We start from the raw sequence: 18,782 nt of genomic DNA, 5'->3' as shown, positions 1-18,782 counted from the left end.
ATTCCATTGATCTAGGGTCTGTCTTTATTCCAATACCATAGAAGCAGGTCTTTGCGTGTTGTGTTGCTAATCTACTTTACTAAATCTTGTTTTTTATGGAAATAAGAATAGGAAGCAAAACTTATTAAAATGCAGACATTTGAGGGCCTTTAGAGATAGTACAAAGAGTAAGGCACTCACCTTGCATGCAACCAATCCAGGTTTGATGCCCAACACCTCATATGATCCATGAGCAATTGCCACTCTGATTAGCTCCTGAGCGCATAGCCAGGAGTAAACTCTGAGCAACACAAGGTGTGGCTCAATAAGCAAAAAAAAATCCCTTTCAATATATTTTTGAATGATAGAAAGCAGTTTTAGGGGGGAACAGGGAAGTTGTGATGATTCTTGTCATCACTATTCTTGTTAGCGGAGGGATTATTAACTGCCTACCTATAAGCTTCTGACTCTTTTTTTTCATAATTTTATTTATTTTTTCTTCTTATATTTATTTGTTGAATAACTGTGGGAAAAGTTACAAAGCTTTCAGGTTTAAGTCTCAGTCATACAATGATCAAACACCTTTCCTTCACCAGTACTCATTTGAGAAATGATAATTTTCTTTTTTTTCCTTTTATTTATTTATTTATTTATTTTTTATTAGTGAAACACCATGAGGTACAGTTATACACTTACAAATTTTTGTTCTTGGGTTTCAGTTATACAATGGTCAAGTACCCATTCCTCCACCAGCGTCCATCCTCTACCACCACGGGTCGCAGCATCCCTCCCACTTCTCATCCGCCCCCATCCCACCCTGCCTCTGTGGCAGAGAATTCCTCCTTGTTCTCTCTCTCTCCTTTTGGGTCCTGTGGTTTGCAAGAGAGGCATTGAGTGCCAATCATGTTTGGTCTGTAGTCTACTTTCAGCATGCTTCTCCCACCCTGGGAGGATTCTCCCAACACCCTTTATTTGGTGCTCTCTTCTCTGTCTGAGCTTCCTTTTCCCCTAGCACGTGTGGCTGGCCTCCAAGTCATGGAGCAAAATTCCTGGTACTAATCTCAGCCACTCCTGGGTGTTAGTCTCCCATTTTGTTGCTTTATGTTCCCCAGATGAATGCAATCTTTCTGTGTCTATCCCGCTCTTTCTGACTCTTTTTAACTCTTGGGATATATAGTGTTTTCTCATCCTTCACTTCCCTTGTACTGGGGTGTTTCCTTGAACTGTAAACTCCTAGTCTAATTTACCTTAGGGGCATGAACCTTCAACTGTTAAGGTTAAGCACAGGAGAGATAGCTCAACTGGATATAACTGTGCTTTGCAAGTAAGAAACCTCCTTGGGGGTTAGAGATCCAGAATCTCTTGGTCTATTCCCGCTCCAGCAACATCAGGAGTGACCCTTGAGCACTGAGCTGGGAATTTCCCCTGAGCACCACTCCTGATGTGGCCCCCAAACAAAATGAGTTAAGTTTAAGTAATAGTGAGGTAGATTATGTGCAGAGTAAATTTTGTTGTTTAGATTGTGGATATTTATGCTATAGGAAACTGATTTTTTTTCTGTCAAATTTCATTCTCAAGAATAAAAGCAGAGGATCCAGAAATTTAGATGTCAATGGGCAACAGCACATGCTTTGCTTGCAGAAAACCAAGGTTCTACCTCACATACCACATGTCCTGAGCACCGCCAGGAGTACCCCTGAGCACCAAGTCAGCAGACAAGTGAACACTGTACCATTTGCAGGCTCTGCGTACAGCCAATTGTACCCCCCCTTCAAAAAAAAGAAAGCAAGACTAAAAACAATTGATGGCTCTGAGTATTCCTTTTTTCTTAAACCTCCTACAAAGCTCCCACTTTTCATTCAAAAATACCATTATTTGGCTTCACAAGGATCAAAATATGCCAAAGAAGGTGGAAGGGAGTGCACAGTGTGACTTTCCCCTCCCTAATAAGATACCCCACATAGCTTTCCTTTTAATAGGAAAGCTATAATCTAACATCCACAGATAGATGAAGATACCAGAGTTTGGTGTTTCCACTTACCAGTCAACTTTATGTTATCAGATTTTTAATATTTTGTTTTTGTTTTGCGGTCATACCCAGAAGTGCTCAAGGATTACTCCTGACTCTGTGCTCAGGGATCACTCCTAGAAGTACTCACAGGATGATATGAGGTACCAAGAATCGAACACTGGTCAGCCGCTTGCAAGGCCTTGCTCACTGTGCTGTCTCTCAGCCCCTCCCAGATTCTTTTGTAATTTTATGTGTCTCTTCAACTTTAAATTAGAAAGGAAATTATAATCCCTCTTGTATAGCCCTGTTATTGCGACAAATGGGTTTTGAAACTCATAAGGAGCTATATAAATTTTTGATGCTCATTTGCCCATTAATGAAGGAATAAGGTGTAAAGTTCGTTTTCTGTGATGAAGAATAAGGAACAATTTTTCCTAGTAATAACTTTTTCGGTTTTGATTTCTGAACCCCACCTGGATTTGCGAGGTCTGTTCCCACTCAGTGCTTGAGGTTGCTCCCTGGCAGTGCTTGGAGACCCTGTGGCACTAGAGATTGGACTCAGGTCTCTGGCATGCAGATCATGTATGCCAATCCTTTGAACTATCTCCCAAGACCCCCTTGTAATTCTTTGTCCATGTCCTGTATAAAATTGATTTGAAATATGACAGTGTATCCAGCAAGTGATGGTATCACCACAAAAGCAAAATGTTAATATTCCTACAATGCATTAATAGTATACTATCAGAATAATGTACCAAATAGGAATAAAATATCACAAAATCTTTCTTTTTTGAAGATATGATTTTCCTGAACCTGGAATGCTTAAACAGTATTTCTATACATAGACTGCCTTGAACAAAGACGAGAGCTTTGTTTTATAGAATATCTGATGGGGCATTTGCAGGCAGCTGGCTGAAGAGGACAGAAGCAGAAATTTCAAAGAATGTTATTTTGCAAAGAAGGGTCAGGACTATCTTAAGGACATGAGCACATCGGGAGTACATTCCCAGGTTACCTAGGTTACAAAGGGACTCTGACCATCTCAAGGACATCCTGAATGCATTTCTTGATTATGTTCCGTCTCCTTGACTCAGCTCCCATTAGCAGCAGCAGCAGCTGCTGCTGCTCTGGTATTAGCCTATTTGAAATTAGTCTGTTTGAAATGTGGGCAAGGGACTGTTTTCTTCATCAGTGGTATTTTTATTTGTTTGTTTGTTTTTAGGCCACACCTTGCACTGCTTGGGGACCACTTCCAGATTAATGCTTAGGGGTCATACTTGGCAGTGCTTGAAGGAATGAAGGAACATGTGGTATCAGGAATCAAACCCAGAGTTTCACACATGCAAGACATGTGCTCTGTCACTGAGTCCCATGTGCCAAACCTTTAGCATTATTTTTAAAGCATAATACTTGGAGAAGAAGTAACAATTCAGCTCGTGAAAACTTCTAGTGGCCAGTTGTGGGAAGACTATGCGTTGAAGATGAGCTAAACTTAATCTAACAAATTAATGATAAAAAGTAAAATACAGTATAATTCCCATTACATTGCTTACAGCTATGACACAGATTTTATCATATGTTTCTTTTAGAAAATTTCCCTAGCTTTTCACTATTTTTGCAGCAAGGCTAGAATAAATTTTAAAGTGATCTTACAAAAGACTCACTCAACATATTTATTTATCCAGTTCCTTTTATTTATTCTTAGTTTTTCTTTTGGTCCCCACACAATGGTGCTCAGGGATTACTCCTGGCTGTGTGCTCAGATTCTCTCCTGGTGGACCTCAGGGGACCCTAACAGGTGCCAGAGATCAAACATGGGCTATGTTACCTCTGCAATATTTCTCCTGCCCTACCCAGTGTCTTTTAAAAGCCAAGAGGAGAGGACCAGGGAGATAGCTCAGTGTTCAAGGGAAGATACAAACATGTTCCAGAACCTGAGTTTGAACCCCAACACTACATGCCCCCAGGCACTGCTGGGTGTGGTCCAGAAGGCACTCTAGAACCACCGGACCTGGTGGTGCTGGAGAAACCAAACATTGAACCACCAGCTTGGTTTGTCAAGTGTTGCCAAGATTGGCCCCTAGACTCCTAAGCCTCCCTTCTCTCCCTCCCCCTCCAAAAAAACCATGCACAGTTTTAGGTGCTGGCAATAACATCAGTGAACTGAAAATCCCTATTTTCATGGAGTTCATATTCTACTTGAGGGAGAGAAGTAAGCAACATGTCTTAGTGATAATTGCTATAAAGAAAAATAGTGATCAGTGAAATCGAAATTTTTGTAAATGAGTTCCTGCCAAACATCAGTGAGATTGACACATAAAAAAGAACAAATAAAAGCCAGCGCTGGAACAGATTTGGGGAAAAGAGAAACCTTATCCATTGTTGGTGAGACTGTCTAATGGTTCAGTCTCTATGGAAAATAGTTTTGAGGCTTCTGAAAAACTAAGAGTATGGCTTCCATACAATCCAGCTTCTATGGCATCTACCCCAAGGGAGGGCCCAAAAACACTATTTCAAAAAGGTATTTGTACTCCTTTGTTCATTGTAGCACTATTTACAGTAGGCAAGATCTGGAAGCAGCCCACATGTCCAAGTTGAATAGAGAAATGATGACATCTATATACACAATGGAATACTACTCAGCGATAAGATGGAAAAATGCAACTGCCACTATGTGGATGGAGCTAGAGAGTATCAGGCTGAGTGAAGCTAATGAGAAAGAGAGGGATAAATATTGAATGCTCTCTCTCTCAGACTGGGGTGTAAAGATACATAATGAGGGAATAACAAATGCCCAAAGACAATAGTCTACAGAACTGAATTTACCAAAGAGGAGAGAGTGTGCTGATGAGAAGAAACCATAGAGCATTGGTAGAGAGAGTGGGTACCCCAGTGGTGAGAGTTAGAACACTGTATGTGTGAAACTCCTGTCACTAACAGTAGTGTAAATCACTGTGCCTCTATAAAAACAAAACGAAAATATGGTACAGAGTGGAGAGAAGGTTGGTAACTTAAATGATTTTGGTCAAAGAAGGCCTTTTTTAAAAAAAAATTCTCCTTTTAGCAATGCATTTTTAATTAGGCATTTTAATTTGTAAAGTTATTTAGGGCTGAGTTTCACGTACACAGTTTTTCATTGCCTATCCCATCACCAGTGACAATTTCCCTCCAACCCACCCCACTCCCAGGCATTCTCCTTGACACTCACATTTTAAAATTTGATTAGTGTAATTTGGATCTCCTACTTGCAGTTTTGTTATAAAAGGTGGCGGAGGGTAACAGGGTTAGGGGACATGGACCCAGACATGTGTGATGAAAAAGTGTTATATAAGTATACATTTGAAACATAGAGGGCCTTTAAAAATGATCTATTAACCAAGGGCATTAGAGTATATGAGTCATGCCAGTTTGGGGTCAGAGTAACTATATATAGTTCTTCATAGGTTTTGTTATGAAGAGGAACAGAGAAATGGGTTAAGCAGCTGAACACTTTCTAGGGTGTTGATTTGAACTAGTGAATAAAACAAAAACAGTTCTATTGTCACTGAGTGTATAATCTTTTGGGACAGACAAGTAAGCAAACAATATATAATTACGTGGAGAGTAAATAATAATATCAACATGGTTTTGCTGTCATATTCATGAATGAGGGATATTTGAAAATCTCAAATCAATTTTTTTCTGGGCATCTCTGGTCTTGTATGCTTATTAGATGTCCTGTTACATGGTACAGAGAATTCCTAAAGATGATTAATACAATAGGTTAAGAACCGGAGGCAGAATCCCAGAGTGCCATCTGTGGAGTATCTTGCCAAAACCTGGTTTGGGTTGTTATTAATTAAATCATTCCTCTCTGAGATCTGGGATGTGATGTGGTAGAGAGAAGTGGGGAGGGCTTTCTAAGTAGGAGGAATAATGAGAGTACAAAAACAAAAAGATGGCAGTTGTGGACATAAGTGATTCAGATTCATTTATTTCTGTTTTAAAATATTAGAATCTATCTGAGCAACTAGAAAAAGGTTGTAGAATAGCAATATACTTCAGCAATAGAAAGAGGAAGTGCATTGAATAAAAGAGGACCCGGGAAACGCTAGTTTTTGTCTCCATTGCTCTCTCAACTACTGTCTTGTTGATCTTGTTTTTGTTTTGCTTCAGTGTTTTAGTGACAGCAGACTGCATTTACAATGGTGATCTGAATAGCATATACCATATAGCTTAATGCATGTGAATGCTTCCTAGGTTTGTGTAATGACATACTGTGACATTAGCATAACAACAAAATCTGTCTCAGTTTCTCAGGATGTATTTCCCATCATGACTATAAAAAGAAGTGACATTTTTAAACTGGGATAATCACATTTGTATATTAAGTAATGTTTTAAAAGTCACTATACTCACTATACTATGACAGAGATGTAAGTGCCATGGTACAGTATTTGGCAGTATATGTGTGAGACCCTGCGTTAGGTCCCCAGTACCACAAAACAGTCAAAAACCAAAACCCTGTATTATATATGACTTCATTCATGTGCTGTAATTCTTACTCCTTTACCTAACCAGATGTTTTATTTTCTTTAATTTTCTGAGAGCTACCTGCTTGTTTGTTGATAAGTAATCATTTTTAAGTCAAGTATCAAGGCTTAAAATAGTATTAATATTACTGTTTTCATCATATAATGCCAATATTCCTCCACTGCTGTCCCTAGGTCCCTTCTCAGCCACCTCTGCTGTGCCGCCTCCACTTTGGCAGACTCAATTCTGTTGGCAGAGTCTCGGGATTTTATTTCATTAGCCATTGTCTATTCCCTTGCATTATTTCTTTATACTCAAAATATGCCTGAGATCATCTAGTGCTTGCCCTCCTTTTTCTTTCCTTGGAGCTGAGAAGCATTCCTTTGGGAATATATACAACTTATTTTAATCCACTCATCTATTATTCGGCATTTAGGTTATTTCCAGATCTTGACTTTTGTAAACAGCCCTGCATTGAACATAGATGTGCATATATATTTTCAAATTAGTTTTTCTGTTCATAGGATGGATGCCAAGTAGGGGAGTCTCCAGATGCTTAAAGACGTTCTATTTTAATTGTTCAAGAAGTCTCCACAGAGAAAAGTCCTTTTCTATAGAAGCTGAACCAGATGACATCCCCACTACTAGTAAATTAGGGTGCTTTTTTCCCACCACATCCCCACCAGCACTGGTTATTTCACACTTTTTTATATAGGCCATTCTCACTGGTTTGAAGTAAGATCTCATTGACTTTTGACATTTATTTCCCTCATAGTAATTCTGAACATTTGTTTTCATGTACCCGTTGGCTGTTTGTCTTTTTAAGATATATCGTTTATAATTTCTCTCAATTTTTAGCAGGGTTATTTTTTGTTGTTGTTTAGTTTTGTGAGTGCCTTATATATCTTGGTATCAAAAGATGTAGGGTGTACAAATATTTTCTCCATTGAGTGAGTTGTCTTTATGTTAACATTGTTTCTTTAACAGCACAGATACTTTTCAGTTTGTAGTTCCCTTTTTCAAAAGATTAATTTTGAATTAACCTTTATGAGGATATTATATAGGGGATAAGTTTCTTTTTTTTTCTTTTTTGCATACAGCTATACACTTTGTTCCAACACCATATGAGAGACTTTCTTTCCTCTATTTAAAGCTCTTATATCCTTTATATCCTTTCTTATCTATCAACTGTCCATACATCCAAGGGTTTACTTATGGGCTCCCAATTCTGTTCTGTTGCTGCAAGTATCCACTTTTATTCCAGAGCCATTCTGTTTGAACACTGTGACTTTATACTATAGTTTAAAATCAGGGAAAGTGATGCCTCCCATCCTTTTTTTCTAGAATTGCTTTAGCTATTTGGAGAGTTATGATTCCATACAAATTTATTAGTGGTTTTTCTTTGTCATTTAAGAATTTTATTGGAATTTTGATATAGATTACACTAAATATGTATAATGCTTACATCATAGGTCATTTTAACAATGTTAATTTTTCCAATACAGATATTGTATTTAATTCCTTCAGATTTTGTTGCGGATATTTGCATCTATGTTCAACAGGAGTATTGGTGTGTAATTTTCTCTTCAGTCATGCCTCTCTGTTTTTGCTATAAAGATAATGTTGGCCTCCAGGAAACAGTTAAGAGGAATTCCTGTTTATCTTGCTTTCTGTAAATGCTTGAGAAGAATGGGTAGGAGATTCTCTTTGAAGGTTTAGATGAACTTAGTAGTGAACCTATCTGGACCTGGGATTTTGTTTTGTGAGAGATTTCTGACTACTGTTTCTATTTCTATACTAGTAATTGATGTGTTTAGTTTTTCTACTTCATCCTGATTCAGTCTTGTAGTTAATAGAATTCTAAACATTTAACCATTCTAAATTCTTCAAGGTAGTGGCATAAAGTTGTTTATAGTAATTCTTGTCTGATCTTTTATGGTTATGTTATCTCTTATAACTTCTATAATTTATTAGAATTTTCTTTATATTTTATTTGTGAGTCTAGATAAGAGTTTGTTTACTCTTTTGAAATACTAGCTCTTGAGCTCATTCATACTTCCTGTTTTTATTTCCATATCATTGATTTCTTCTCTAACTTTTATTGTTTCCTTCATCGTTGGGTTTCAGCTGTTGTTCTTTTACTGCTTTCTTAAGACGTGAGTTTATGTTATTTATTCCAGGCTTTTGTCCTTCTGCTGCCTACCCACTCTGTCATGGTTTTTAGTTCGTCTACTATGTTCTTTAGTTATTGATTTCTGATGGGAAGTTTCCCATACTTTTTTTTCCCTTTGCTGGAGTCCTGTTTTGTTGCTCTGCTAAATTCAGTGAACATCCTTACCTTTGCCACTTTGAAGTGGTCATCGAGGAATTTAGAGTTTCCTTGTGCACTTGGGCTCCTTCCTGGGCTTTTTGTCTTCGTCTATCTATGCAGAAAAATTATTTTTTCTCTTTATTGTGTTATATGTGATATGAAGTCTATGGTCTCATTTTGTGCAGACCTGGATGGTGGTTTAAAGTTCATACTGGCTTTTTTCACCCAGAGACCATAGTTCTTTAGCTTGTCTTGCTTGCCCCAGAGCATTGCTGGGAATGTGCAGCCACAACAGGCAAACCTTTATTACATCCCAGAGTTCACAGTTGCCTATGACTGGTATGGCTGTGGTGCCATTACCCCGAAGGTTTGGGCATCAAATGGGGCTTTGTCCTCAGAAGTGATCAGTAACATCTGTAACTTCAGTCAGATCTGCTATCTACTAGGGTATTTGCATTTGCCTGCGCCTGATTATTTGCTACATGCAAATCAATCTGGGAAGCATTTGCTGTCATCAAACACTGTTTAATTTTGTCTTGGCTGTAAGCAAAAGTAAGTCATTCAAATGCAGGCTGAAGGTGTGCACGGCAGCTAATGGTTGGTCTGTTGCTAGCTTTCATTAGTCTCCAGTGAAAGTCACTTTTGATTCTAGGCATTTATTCCTCTGTCTGTACTCTGGTCACATGCGTTTGGGAGGAGGGCTGCTTTTGTTTTCCCTGGGGCAAACAGATGTCACTTTACCACAGGTCAGCTCTCAGCTTGGATTAGTATAATTTGCTGGTGAGCTGCTTCTTGTTCTGAAAGGGATCAGAGCCCCCTGCAGGCTTACAAGGGGATGCCCATGTGTGCCTGCTGTAAAGGCAGGTCTGGCCTGGTTCTCCTCTCCAGATCAGGTTCTGTGAGAGTAGAGTCTCAGGGTTGTGGTGCCAGTTTTCATCTTGCCCAGGGCAAAGTTCATTGCCTTGGCAGCCTCTGCACAACACCTCCCCCTCCCTGAACTCCTGCTCCTTAGCTCTGAGTTTCACTGCTTGTTCCTCCTTGTTCCACAGCAATCTCCTGCATATGGTTGCTGGACTCTCCAGTGAACTTTCTCAGTTGAGGTCCCATGTAGCACTGTCCTCCCGTTGTTCTTTGATTTGCTCGAGTGGGCACCAGTAACGTCTCCATTGTGAGACTTGTTGTTACTGTGTTTGGCATATAGAATATGTCACAGGTATCTTGCCAGGCATTGCTGTGCGGGTGAAATACTCTCGGTAGCTTGCTGGGCTCTCCAAGAGGGGCAGAGGAATCGAACCTGGTTTGGCTGCGTGCAAGGCAAACACCCTAATTCTGTGTTTTATTTTGTTTTCTGTGACTTTGTTGAGGAGGCCAAGGAGCCGTCTGAAATTGCTCCCTTTTCTGCCATTTTATCTCCACCTCCTTGTATTTTAAGTTTTGGTTATCTCTGTGGAGCTCTCATATCTCCTTAATGTCTTTCCCAGGGTCCTGTGATCCAGGTTGGGATCTGACCCTGTCAGGTCAGAGAGAAGCAACCAGACACTAGGGATCGAGTTGACATCAGAGTGAAAAGTAGTGCATCTGTTATAAAGTATAAGAAGGTGCTGTAGGCCCTAGGGGAAAGAGAGAGCAAAAGGGAATGCCCTGCCACAGAGGCAGGATGAGGTGGGGGGTGGGAGGGCTACTGGGACCATTGGTGGTAGAGAATGGGCACTGGTGGAGGGATGGGTACTCGATCATCGTATAACTGAAACCCAAGCACAAAAGTTTTTAAGTCTACAACTGTACCTTATGGTCTTTCACTAATAAAAATTTTTTTAAATTAAAAAATAAAAAGAAAGAAAAGAAAATATGAAAAATTAAAAAAATAAGGTACTGTAGGGACTGAGTAGATAGCCCAGAGGTCAGGGGTGCACACAACAGTCCTCAGCACCACATGACACAGCAGAGCCCTGAAGGACCCTAAACACTACTAAGTGTGTCCCTGGTAGTCCGACTGCTGGCCCGAACAATACTGTTCAGGGATCTTGCAGTGAACTGCTTACCCAGTTGAATATTGCTGCAAGTGGCACCTGTGACCCCCTAAGAACTGCTTAGGAGCCTCCCACCCTACCCCAAAAGAGATGCTGTAAAGATGGTCATAATTCTTAATTTTTCACCTATATAATAGTAATATGCCATTTGTGACATTAGTTATTTCTCTTAACAATTTTTAATCTTTTTTAAAAAATTTTTTATTGAATCATCGTGAGATAGTTACAAACTTTCATGTTTGGGTTACAACCACACAATAATAAAACACCCATCCCTACACCAGTGCACATTCCTCACCACCAATATCCCCGGTATACCCCCAATTTTAAGTCTTTTAGTAGACAGAGATTGTGGTTTAAAGAAGGAAATGGCTCTTTACATACATACAGTTTTCAAGTAAGCATCATTGAAAAAATGCAGGAAGAGGAGAATGGATAAAATAATTTCTTTGTTTTTCCAAAGTGGTTTGTGTAAAGTTGGCAGGTTTCAAAATGCTAGAACACTGGCTTTGGATTCTTCTAACATAAGCATGCATTCATAGTTCTGTTTTAAAGCACTTATATTTAGTAGAAAAAGCAAGTGAGTTAGGAAAACACACAACCCTACAAAGAGCACTACTTTCTCTTGTTCAAGTGTAATTCTTGGGGCCAAAGAGATAGTACACCAGGTAGGGTGTTTGCCTTGTATGTGGCCGACCAAGGTTTGATTCCCAGCATCCCATATGAACCCATGAGCCCTGCCACTAGTAATTCCTGAGCACAGAGCCAGGAGTAAGCACTGAGCACTGCTGCGTATGGGCCGAATACAAAGGAAAACAAAATCAGATGTAATTTCTACAAAGGGTGCTGGCTAATAACTAATTAGTTTTTTATTAATTAACATTTAATGAATTTGAGGGTCATAGAGCAAAGTATACAGGGGCTAAGGTACTTGTCCGGTGTGCTTCTGGACCTGGTTGGATTCCCCACACCATATGTGTTTCCCCGAACACTGTAAAGCTAGGAGTAGCCTCTGAGTATTGCCAGGTGTGGCCCCAAAACAAAAACAACAGAAAAGATTTATGAAATTGAGATGATAAAATAAGTTCAGCAGAAAAGGGCATTTCTTTGACTTTGTAGATACAGCTATAGGGGTGCATCTTATGGGAGGATGCAGATATTGCCAACAGATCCAACCAATTTTCTGTGGCCAAATTAAAAAGTGTGTATATTTAAAATATTTTAACACCTGGAGGTATAAAGAAGGAAATACTGTTCAACTATCTGCTCTCAGTTCAGAAATAGCCACTATAACCAGGATTGGCTACATAATTTGAGAGATCTAGTGTGGAATGAAAATAACATTTTTTATTTTATTTTTTTTATTAGTGAAACACCATGAGGTACAGTTATAGACTTATAAATTTTCGTGCTTGGGTTTCAGTTATACAATGATCAAGTACCCATCCCTCCACCAGTGCCCATCCTCCACCACCACAGGTCCCAGCATCCCTCCCACCCCCATCCCCCCCGTCCCACCCTGCCTCTGTGGCAGGGCATTCCCCTTTGTTCTCTCTCTCTTCTTTTGGGTCCTGTGTTTTGCAAGAGAGGCATTGAGTGGCAATCATGTTTGGTCTATAGACTACTTTCAGCATGCTTCTCCCACCCTGGGAGGATCCTCACAACACCCTTTATTTGGTGCTCTCTTCTCTATCTGAGCTTCCTTTTCCCCTAGCACGTGTGGCTGGCCTCCAAGTCATGGAGCAAAATTCCTGGTACTAATCTCAGGCATTCCTGGGTGTTAGTCTCCCATTTTGGAAAATAACATTTTTTAAAAAGTTGAGAATTTCAGGTGGTCACTACAGAAGAGTAACCACAAATTTAAACAAACAAACACTGTCCTCCCATTGTTCATCGATTTGCTCAAGCGGGCCCAGTAACGTCTCCATTTTTAGACTTGTTGTTACTGTGTTTGGCATATTGAATACGTTACGGGTAGCTTTCCAGGCTTTGCCATGCGGGCGAGATACTCTTGGTAGTTTGCCAGGATCTCCGAGAGGAGTGGAGGTATTGAACCCGGCTCGGCCAGGCTAGCTGCGTGCAAGGCAAACACCCTACTGCTGTGCTATCGCTCCAGCTCAACCACATATTTAAACCAGTTAAACCAAGCACAGCCTTTCTGAGCATGGAACCTCAGAGGCAGGTAGAAGCTCATGGAGGAAGCCATAACTAACATATATATAAAACTTTACATGTATCTGAGAAAGGAATTTCTACTAAATAGAAATCCCTACCTGGTCTGAGCTATACTACAGTAAGAAGGGGCTTGTCTTACATGTGACAGATTCAGGTTTCATCCCCAGCACCCCATATGATTGGTTCCCCAAGCCTGGCCAGGAGAGATCCCTGAATGCAGAGGCAAGAGTAAGCCCTCAGCAGCACCAGGTGTGGCCCCCAAACAAAACAAAACAAACAATAAATCCCTACCAGTGTGGAATTGGCTTTCTTGGAAGAATTAAACTCCGGGCTTAGGAAGGAAAAGGCTAGGCAGAATTTCTGTCAATGATAGAGTAGATGGATATGCTGGCAAATAGACTTCAGGACCTGTTAGAATGTATTTCATCTCTTAAGTCAATGGTGATTTATCTCTCTGCAGTCCAAAAAAATTATTTGCGAATAAAAATAGTTACTTGCAAATGTCTTTTAAAAAGCAACAAAATTCTCATTTTGTTATCTTGCTGGGCCATTTAATAAAAAGTATTTTACATCAATCATATGGTGAATTTCCTTTGTATTTTATTTGACTTGTTTTTGTTTGGGGGCCAGTCCAACTGTGCTCAGGCTTTACTTCTGTCTTTATGCTTAGAAATCACTCCTGGTGGGACTTGGGGGAACTACATGGAGTACTTGGGCTTGAACCCAGGTCAGCTGCTTGCAAGGCAAATGCCATATACACAGCACTGTTTTTCTAGCCCCTGTATTCCCCCTTTAAAAACAGGTTGATGTTTTTTGAGTGGGGCAGAATGCTACCTAAAATACATAGAACTTAACCAGGATCTTGGACTTTGGTACCTTTAATATAGCTTAGAAATTCTATAGATGGTTCTAATTTCTTGATATTTTTAAAAATCTCTTGTTAAGTCATGCAGCTAGCAGTCTCTACTCAGTTCCAAATTTAGTAGAGCTATGGGACTTCTATGGTGTAGGCTGAGTCATGACCTTGATATTCAGGCTGTCAGAGTCTAAGCTCTGGTACATAAAGAAGAAACTCAAAGTTTTCTGCTTGGGTTTTTTTGTGTGCTTAAATCGTTTAAATTCTAAGGACCAAGCTTTACATATTGTTATCAATAAGAGTTTATACATTCACTGTTCCAACACCAGACCCTCCACCAGAGTGCCTCCTTCCTTCCACTGTTGTCTTAGGGTCCCCGTTCAACCATCCTTCCATCCTCTCACCCTATCATCAGCACATATCAATTCTTTGCAGGCACTTGGTAATTATGGTAGGTTAATGAGAGAAGAGTTTCCCTAATGACTGGAAAGGTATTCTAGTACTAGATTCCAGATATTTTTTAACCTAACTTTATGCAAACTGCCTGATTTAATATACTTACAAAAGCTGAACAGTTTCCTTGCTACATAATAAGATACATAAAATCTTGCAGATATTTTTGCTATCGAAAAAGACCTCTCTAACCAGAGATTTTGGCTGTTTTATCTCCAGTCTCAAAACTCACTATTGTAGGATTGTTATATGTTACTCAGGAATGGTTATCTGTGGCCTCTGCCATCTCACAGTTACTTTTACTCACTGTTATATTTCCTGAGACAAGCCCTTCTTTGCCTTGTTTCTTTCCCCCATTCTTTATAATGCTATTTTTTTCCTAGCATATATAATTAGGAAATAAGAGTTAAGCTAGTTTTATTTGAAATGTAGTGAAGATTAAATAAATGATTTTCCTATCCCAAATTTAATAATAGTTCTCTTTGGGAGCCATTTTTAGATTTTAAATTCTTGGAAGACAAAGATTGTCAAATGCAGCAATTTATACAGTACCACTTAGTTAATGCTTTTATTTGAATGTAGATTTCCTTTATTTTGACAGTTTTTATCATTGTTGTATGTATATTTATATACAGAGATATTCATCTGCCTTTTCATCCTGAAGATAGTTGCTTCCTTTGATTGCTTTATTCATTGTTCTCTTTCCTTTGAATATTTTTATTCTCCTGTCTTGAAATGGAAACATTCTCCTCTTTTTTCTACTTCCTAAATAAATTCAGTTTCATTGCTGTAAAGAAGCTGTCACATATGTTTCAGCTTTTAATTTTACTTAGCCTTTGAGGAACTCCACTTTTGTTTTTAACCTTTCATCTTTTGACAAAGTCTCAAATGTCTCACTCCTTGCTGAAGATGGTAGAATTATTACATTTTTAATGTTGTTCCAGGGAAGAAACCCTAGGTCTCACATATGAATTATGTGCTTTGCTGATGAATTAGCACTGGTGATAGAATGGTTTCCTCTTATCCTAAAACCTTCCAGTAATTTCCTCATTATAAGGAACTAGAGAAATAATACAAGGATTGAAGTGCACGTGGCCAATGCTGACTTGGTTGACCAAAGAAAAACTGGAAGTAGCCCTAAACCCTCTGAGTATCACTCGGAAACTCACCAAATTGCATTATAAGTTTAAATATAGTTGCTTTCTCTGTCTTTTCTTACTCTCTAGCTGCTCTGTCTTTTCTTATTCCTGTGCTCTTATTCCCTTTACTTTCCCTTTCGTAGTATTTGTTTGGACTTCCTTGTTTCTCATCAAAGTGTTAAAGTCTTTGATTTATACCATAATTTTTTTCTTAACAGGTAACTTTTTTCCCTGTAATATGCACATGTTACTATTGCCAAAATATTTGGGGTTTTTATGGGTGGTGGGCAACAAGTTGTTCAGGGGATACTCCTAATTCAGTACTCAGGGATCACTCCTAGCAGTGCTAAAGGAAACATGCTATACAGGGGAACAAACCCAGGCTTTCAGTATGCAAAGAAGGCAATCCGGTTAGTTCAGTTGTCTCTATAGCCGCCCCCCCAAAAATCTTATTGATTGCTACTTTACTGTCAAAATCCTCTATGGGATTGCTAATTGGTATTATGCTGCATCTGTGACCCTTATTTTTGCTTTTTACTGATTATTGCAACCACTCTCACCCTTTCAACTGAGTCAGATTTTACTTTATCTTTTTGTTCTATCTCCTTCTCTTCTGATTTCTTCTATGACAATAATTTTCTACCTCATATCTACCAGATTACCTGTATTCTAATTCAAGACTTGCTTAAAATCTTAACTCTTTATAGTCAGTAAAGATAGAGAATTTTCCTAGTATTCTACTTTATAATTGATTTTAAATTTTCCTATAGAATTTGTAGCTAAATTTAAAGGGAAGTACATCATAAAACAAAGCCAGTACTCAAATAATCAAATCTTCCAGAAAAGGAAAGTAGATTTATTTACTTTGTTGAGTCAACAAAATTTGTTCCTGTTGCTAGGGGTTGTATGTTGAAAATTAGGCATGCAAACCTAGAGGAAGAAGACAAGGTTATTGTCCTCAGAGTTAGTTATTAATCTAGATAGAGATAAGATTAATATGGGAGAATTTTTCAAATGGCAAAATTTATTCTAGGTAGGAATAGATTTAAATTATATTTAGAAATATAATTAGATAAATGAGGTAGAACTAAAACATCAAAACCTTTCAGTTCCAAATAGAGGAATTCATTGTTAAAAATTCCTTAAACTTAGTATTTAATTACTCAAAATTTTTACTTATTTAAATAGTCAACATTTTCTTAGATTCTTTTTAGAATGAATGTGCCAAACATTGTCTAAGAGTTTTACATCTATCAATAACTCATTTGTTTTCAAACTTAGTTTTAAGTTTTAACCCCCCTATAATACAAATGGGAATGAAGGAAAGATAAATCAGCTTGCTTAACTTGACACAAGTGACAGAGCCAAGATCCAGACAAACCCAAGAAGTGTCTGGTATCAGAATCTGCAGTCTTAACCTTTACGCCTACAACTTTCTGAAAGTGGTATTTGATTACTGCAAGTATATTGTGATTTTTTTGGACAATTGAGTTTGACAATTCTAGGTTGAAAGAAAATACAGACCCTCTGAATATTTTTTAAGAAAATTCTCTAACTGGTAACTTTGGAATAGAAGATAAGTGGTGCATCCACTAGTTGTTTATCATATAACAGGATATTTTATTGTTTTTATCTCTGGTAAAAATCTTTATACACCTTTCTCTTTATTACAATAGGGCTTCTGGTTGGGACACTTGATTCAGTCTTAGACTCAACTGCAAAAGTAGCTCCATTTCGCATCCTACATCAGACACCTGATTCTCAAGTTTACTTGTCAATTGCATGTGGTAAGTATATTTTTAAAACATAATTTTAACAAATGAGAATACTAAGAAATTGCATACTAAGAAACTAAAAATTGTTTAACATGCAAAATGTTTTGAGATTTATGAATGACTCCTCTGCCACTCTGACATAAGAATAACTTAATTGTTAAGGATTACAGATTCTAGTTTTTTTTAAAAAAATCATTATCATGAGAAGCCTGAAGCATGTATTCACTGGTGCTGTTTCAGATTTTGGTTAATGCTATTGCTGTATGACTCATTTATTCAGTCTACTTCTGTTTCATCCTACTCCTGGAAGTATGAGAACTTTTCCTTGAATTACTTTGTTTGAACTCTGTAACTCAGATGAATAAAATCAAACCCAAAACTAAAGATTGTTTCTTTTAGGAAATATGAAATATGAACAACTTTTTGTTATATCTTTGAAACACAATGGAAGAACTTATGGGTAATTCTATATAAATATGCTACTGTTATTGAGATACTAATATGGATATTTTTCTCCAACTTTTCCAATTTTTTCCAGCAACTCAACAATAACAAAAATGACAATGTGTCTGGGAGATAGGTCAAAGTATTTGAATGCCAGAGCCTGTTACGCTGTGTGACCCAAACCCCCAAATAGACAAAACCAATGATAATTACTTCTTTTTATTATACTATTATAGTATTGGTTATCATTAGAACACCAGATTTCTGGCCTTTTTAATGTTAAATGACTACCTTTTCATTCTTTCCTTCTTCGTTTCAAATAGATTTTAAAAGGATTCACATGAATTTCTAGGTCAGAGATTCTCAAACATGTTTGGCTTACGATTCCTATTTCAGGAAAACAGTGCTCAATGGACCTCAGTTGCAGCCATGGATACTAATTAACACCCCACCATCATCCCAGCACTCCCCAGGGGAAATTATTGACCAATTTGGGGAAACACTGTTGTAGATAACTCATGTGTGAATGTAGAATGTACATATGGTTATTTTTTAAGACATGTGACTTGTTTTTCATATCTTCCTCCTAAACTCCATGTGTGCTGCCATTTAAACTAAATGAAGAAGACATTACACCTGCTGACATCATGAGACTTCTGTCTTACTTAGAAAAACTGTCCTTTCTACCTTAAAATAAAAGCATGATTATATAATGTTTTCCCTCAAATTAACCTAATGCTAAAAAAGGTATTTTCAAACTAATTGAAGTTCCCATATGCCAAAAGGACCATGTACCGGCTTGAAATTTCTCCCCTGACTTAGAGTGGTTCATCATAGAAAGTTATTAAACTCATTATGGTCACTAACGAAATTTGAGACAGTAGGCTATTATGTAGTATTACTTCATTTTTAATTTATAATAGTCCATGTATTATAAAATATACTAAGAAGTGTGAATCTTTTGAATGAAATTTATGTAACACACAGTGCTGGGGATATGTTAAAGATTATGTAGGCTATAGGATATTGATAGATAGGAAGTTATTTAAAGCCAAAGAAACCCAAAACTAACGTAATTCTTAATCTACCCTCAATAA

The 18,782-nt window shown here is 38.0% G+C and overlaps 1 protein-coding gene across 1 annotated transcript in view; it reads left to right on the top strand.

Moving 5' to 3' along the window:
* The window catches only part of TBC1D8B (TBC1 domain family member 8B), a 104,976-nt gene that overhangs the window by 5,282 nt on the left and 80,912 nt on the right, over positions 1 to 18,782 (top strand). The window contains exon 2 of the mRNA XM_056125763.1: positions 17,143 to 17,253. Coding sequence (XP_055981738.1) covers positions 17,143 to 17,253 — 111 coding nt within the window. The remainder of the gene's footprint in view (positions 1 to 17,142; positions 17,254 to 18,782) is intronic.

This window comes from Sorex fumeus, unplaced genomic scaffold (genome assembly GCF_029834395.1).
Source record: "Sorex fumeus unplaced genomic scaffold, SorFum_2.1 ptg000058l, whole genome shotgun sequence".
Taxonomy (NCBI): domain Eukaryota; kingdom Metazoa; phylum Chordata; class Mammalia; order Eulipotyphla; family Soricidae; genus Sorex; species Sorex fumeus.
Note: the sequence above shows the minus strand (reverse complement) of the source record. Positions and strands in the feature narration are given on the sequence as shown.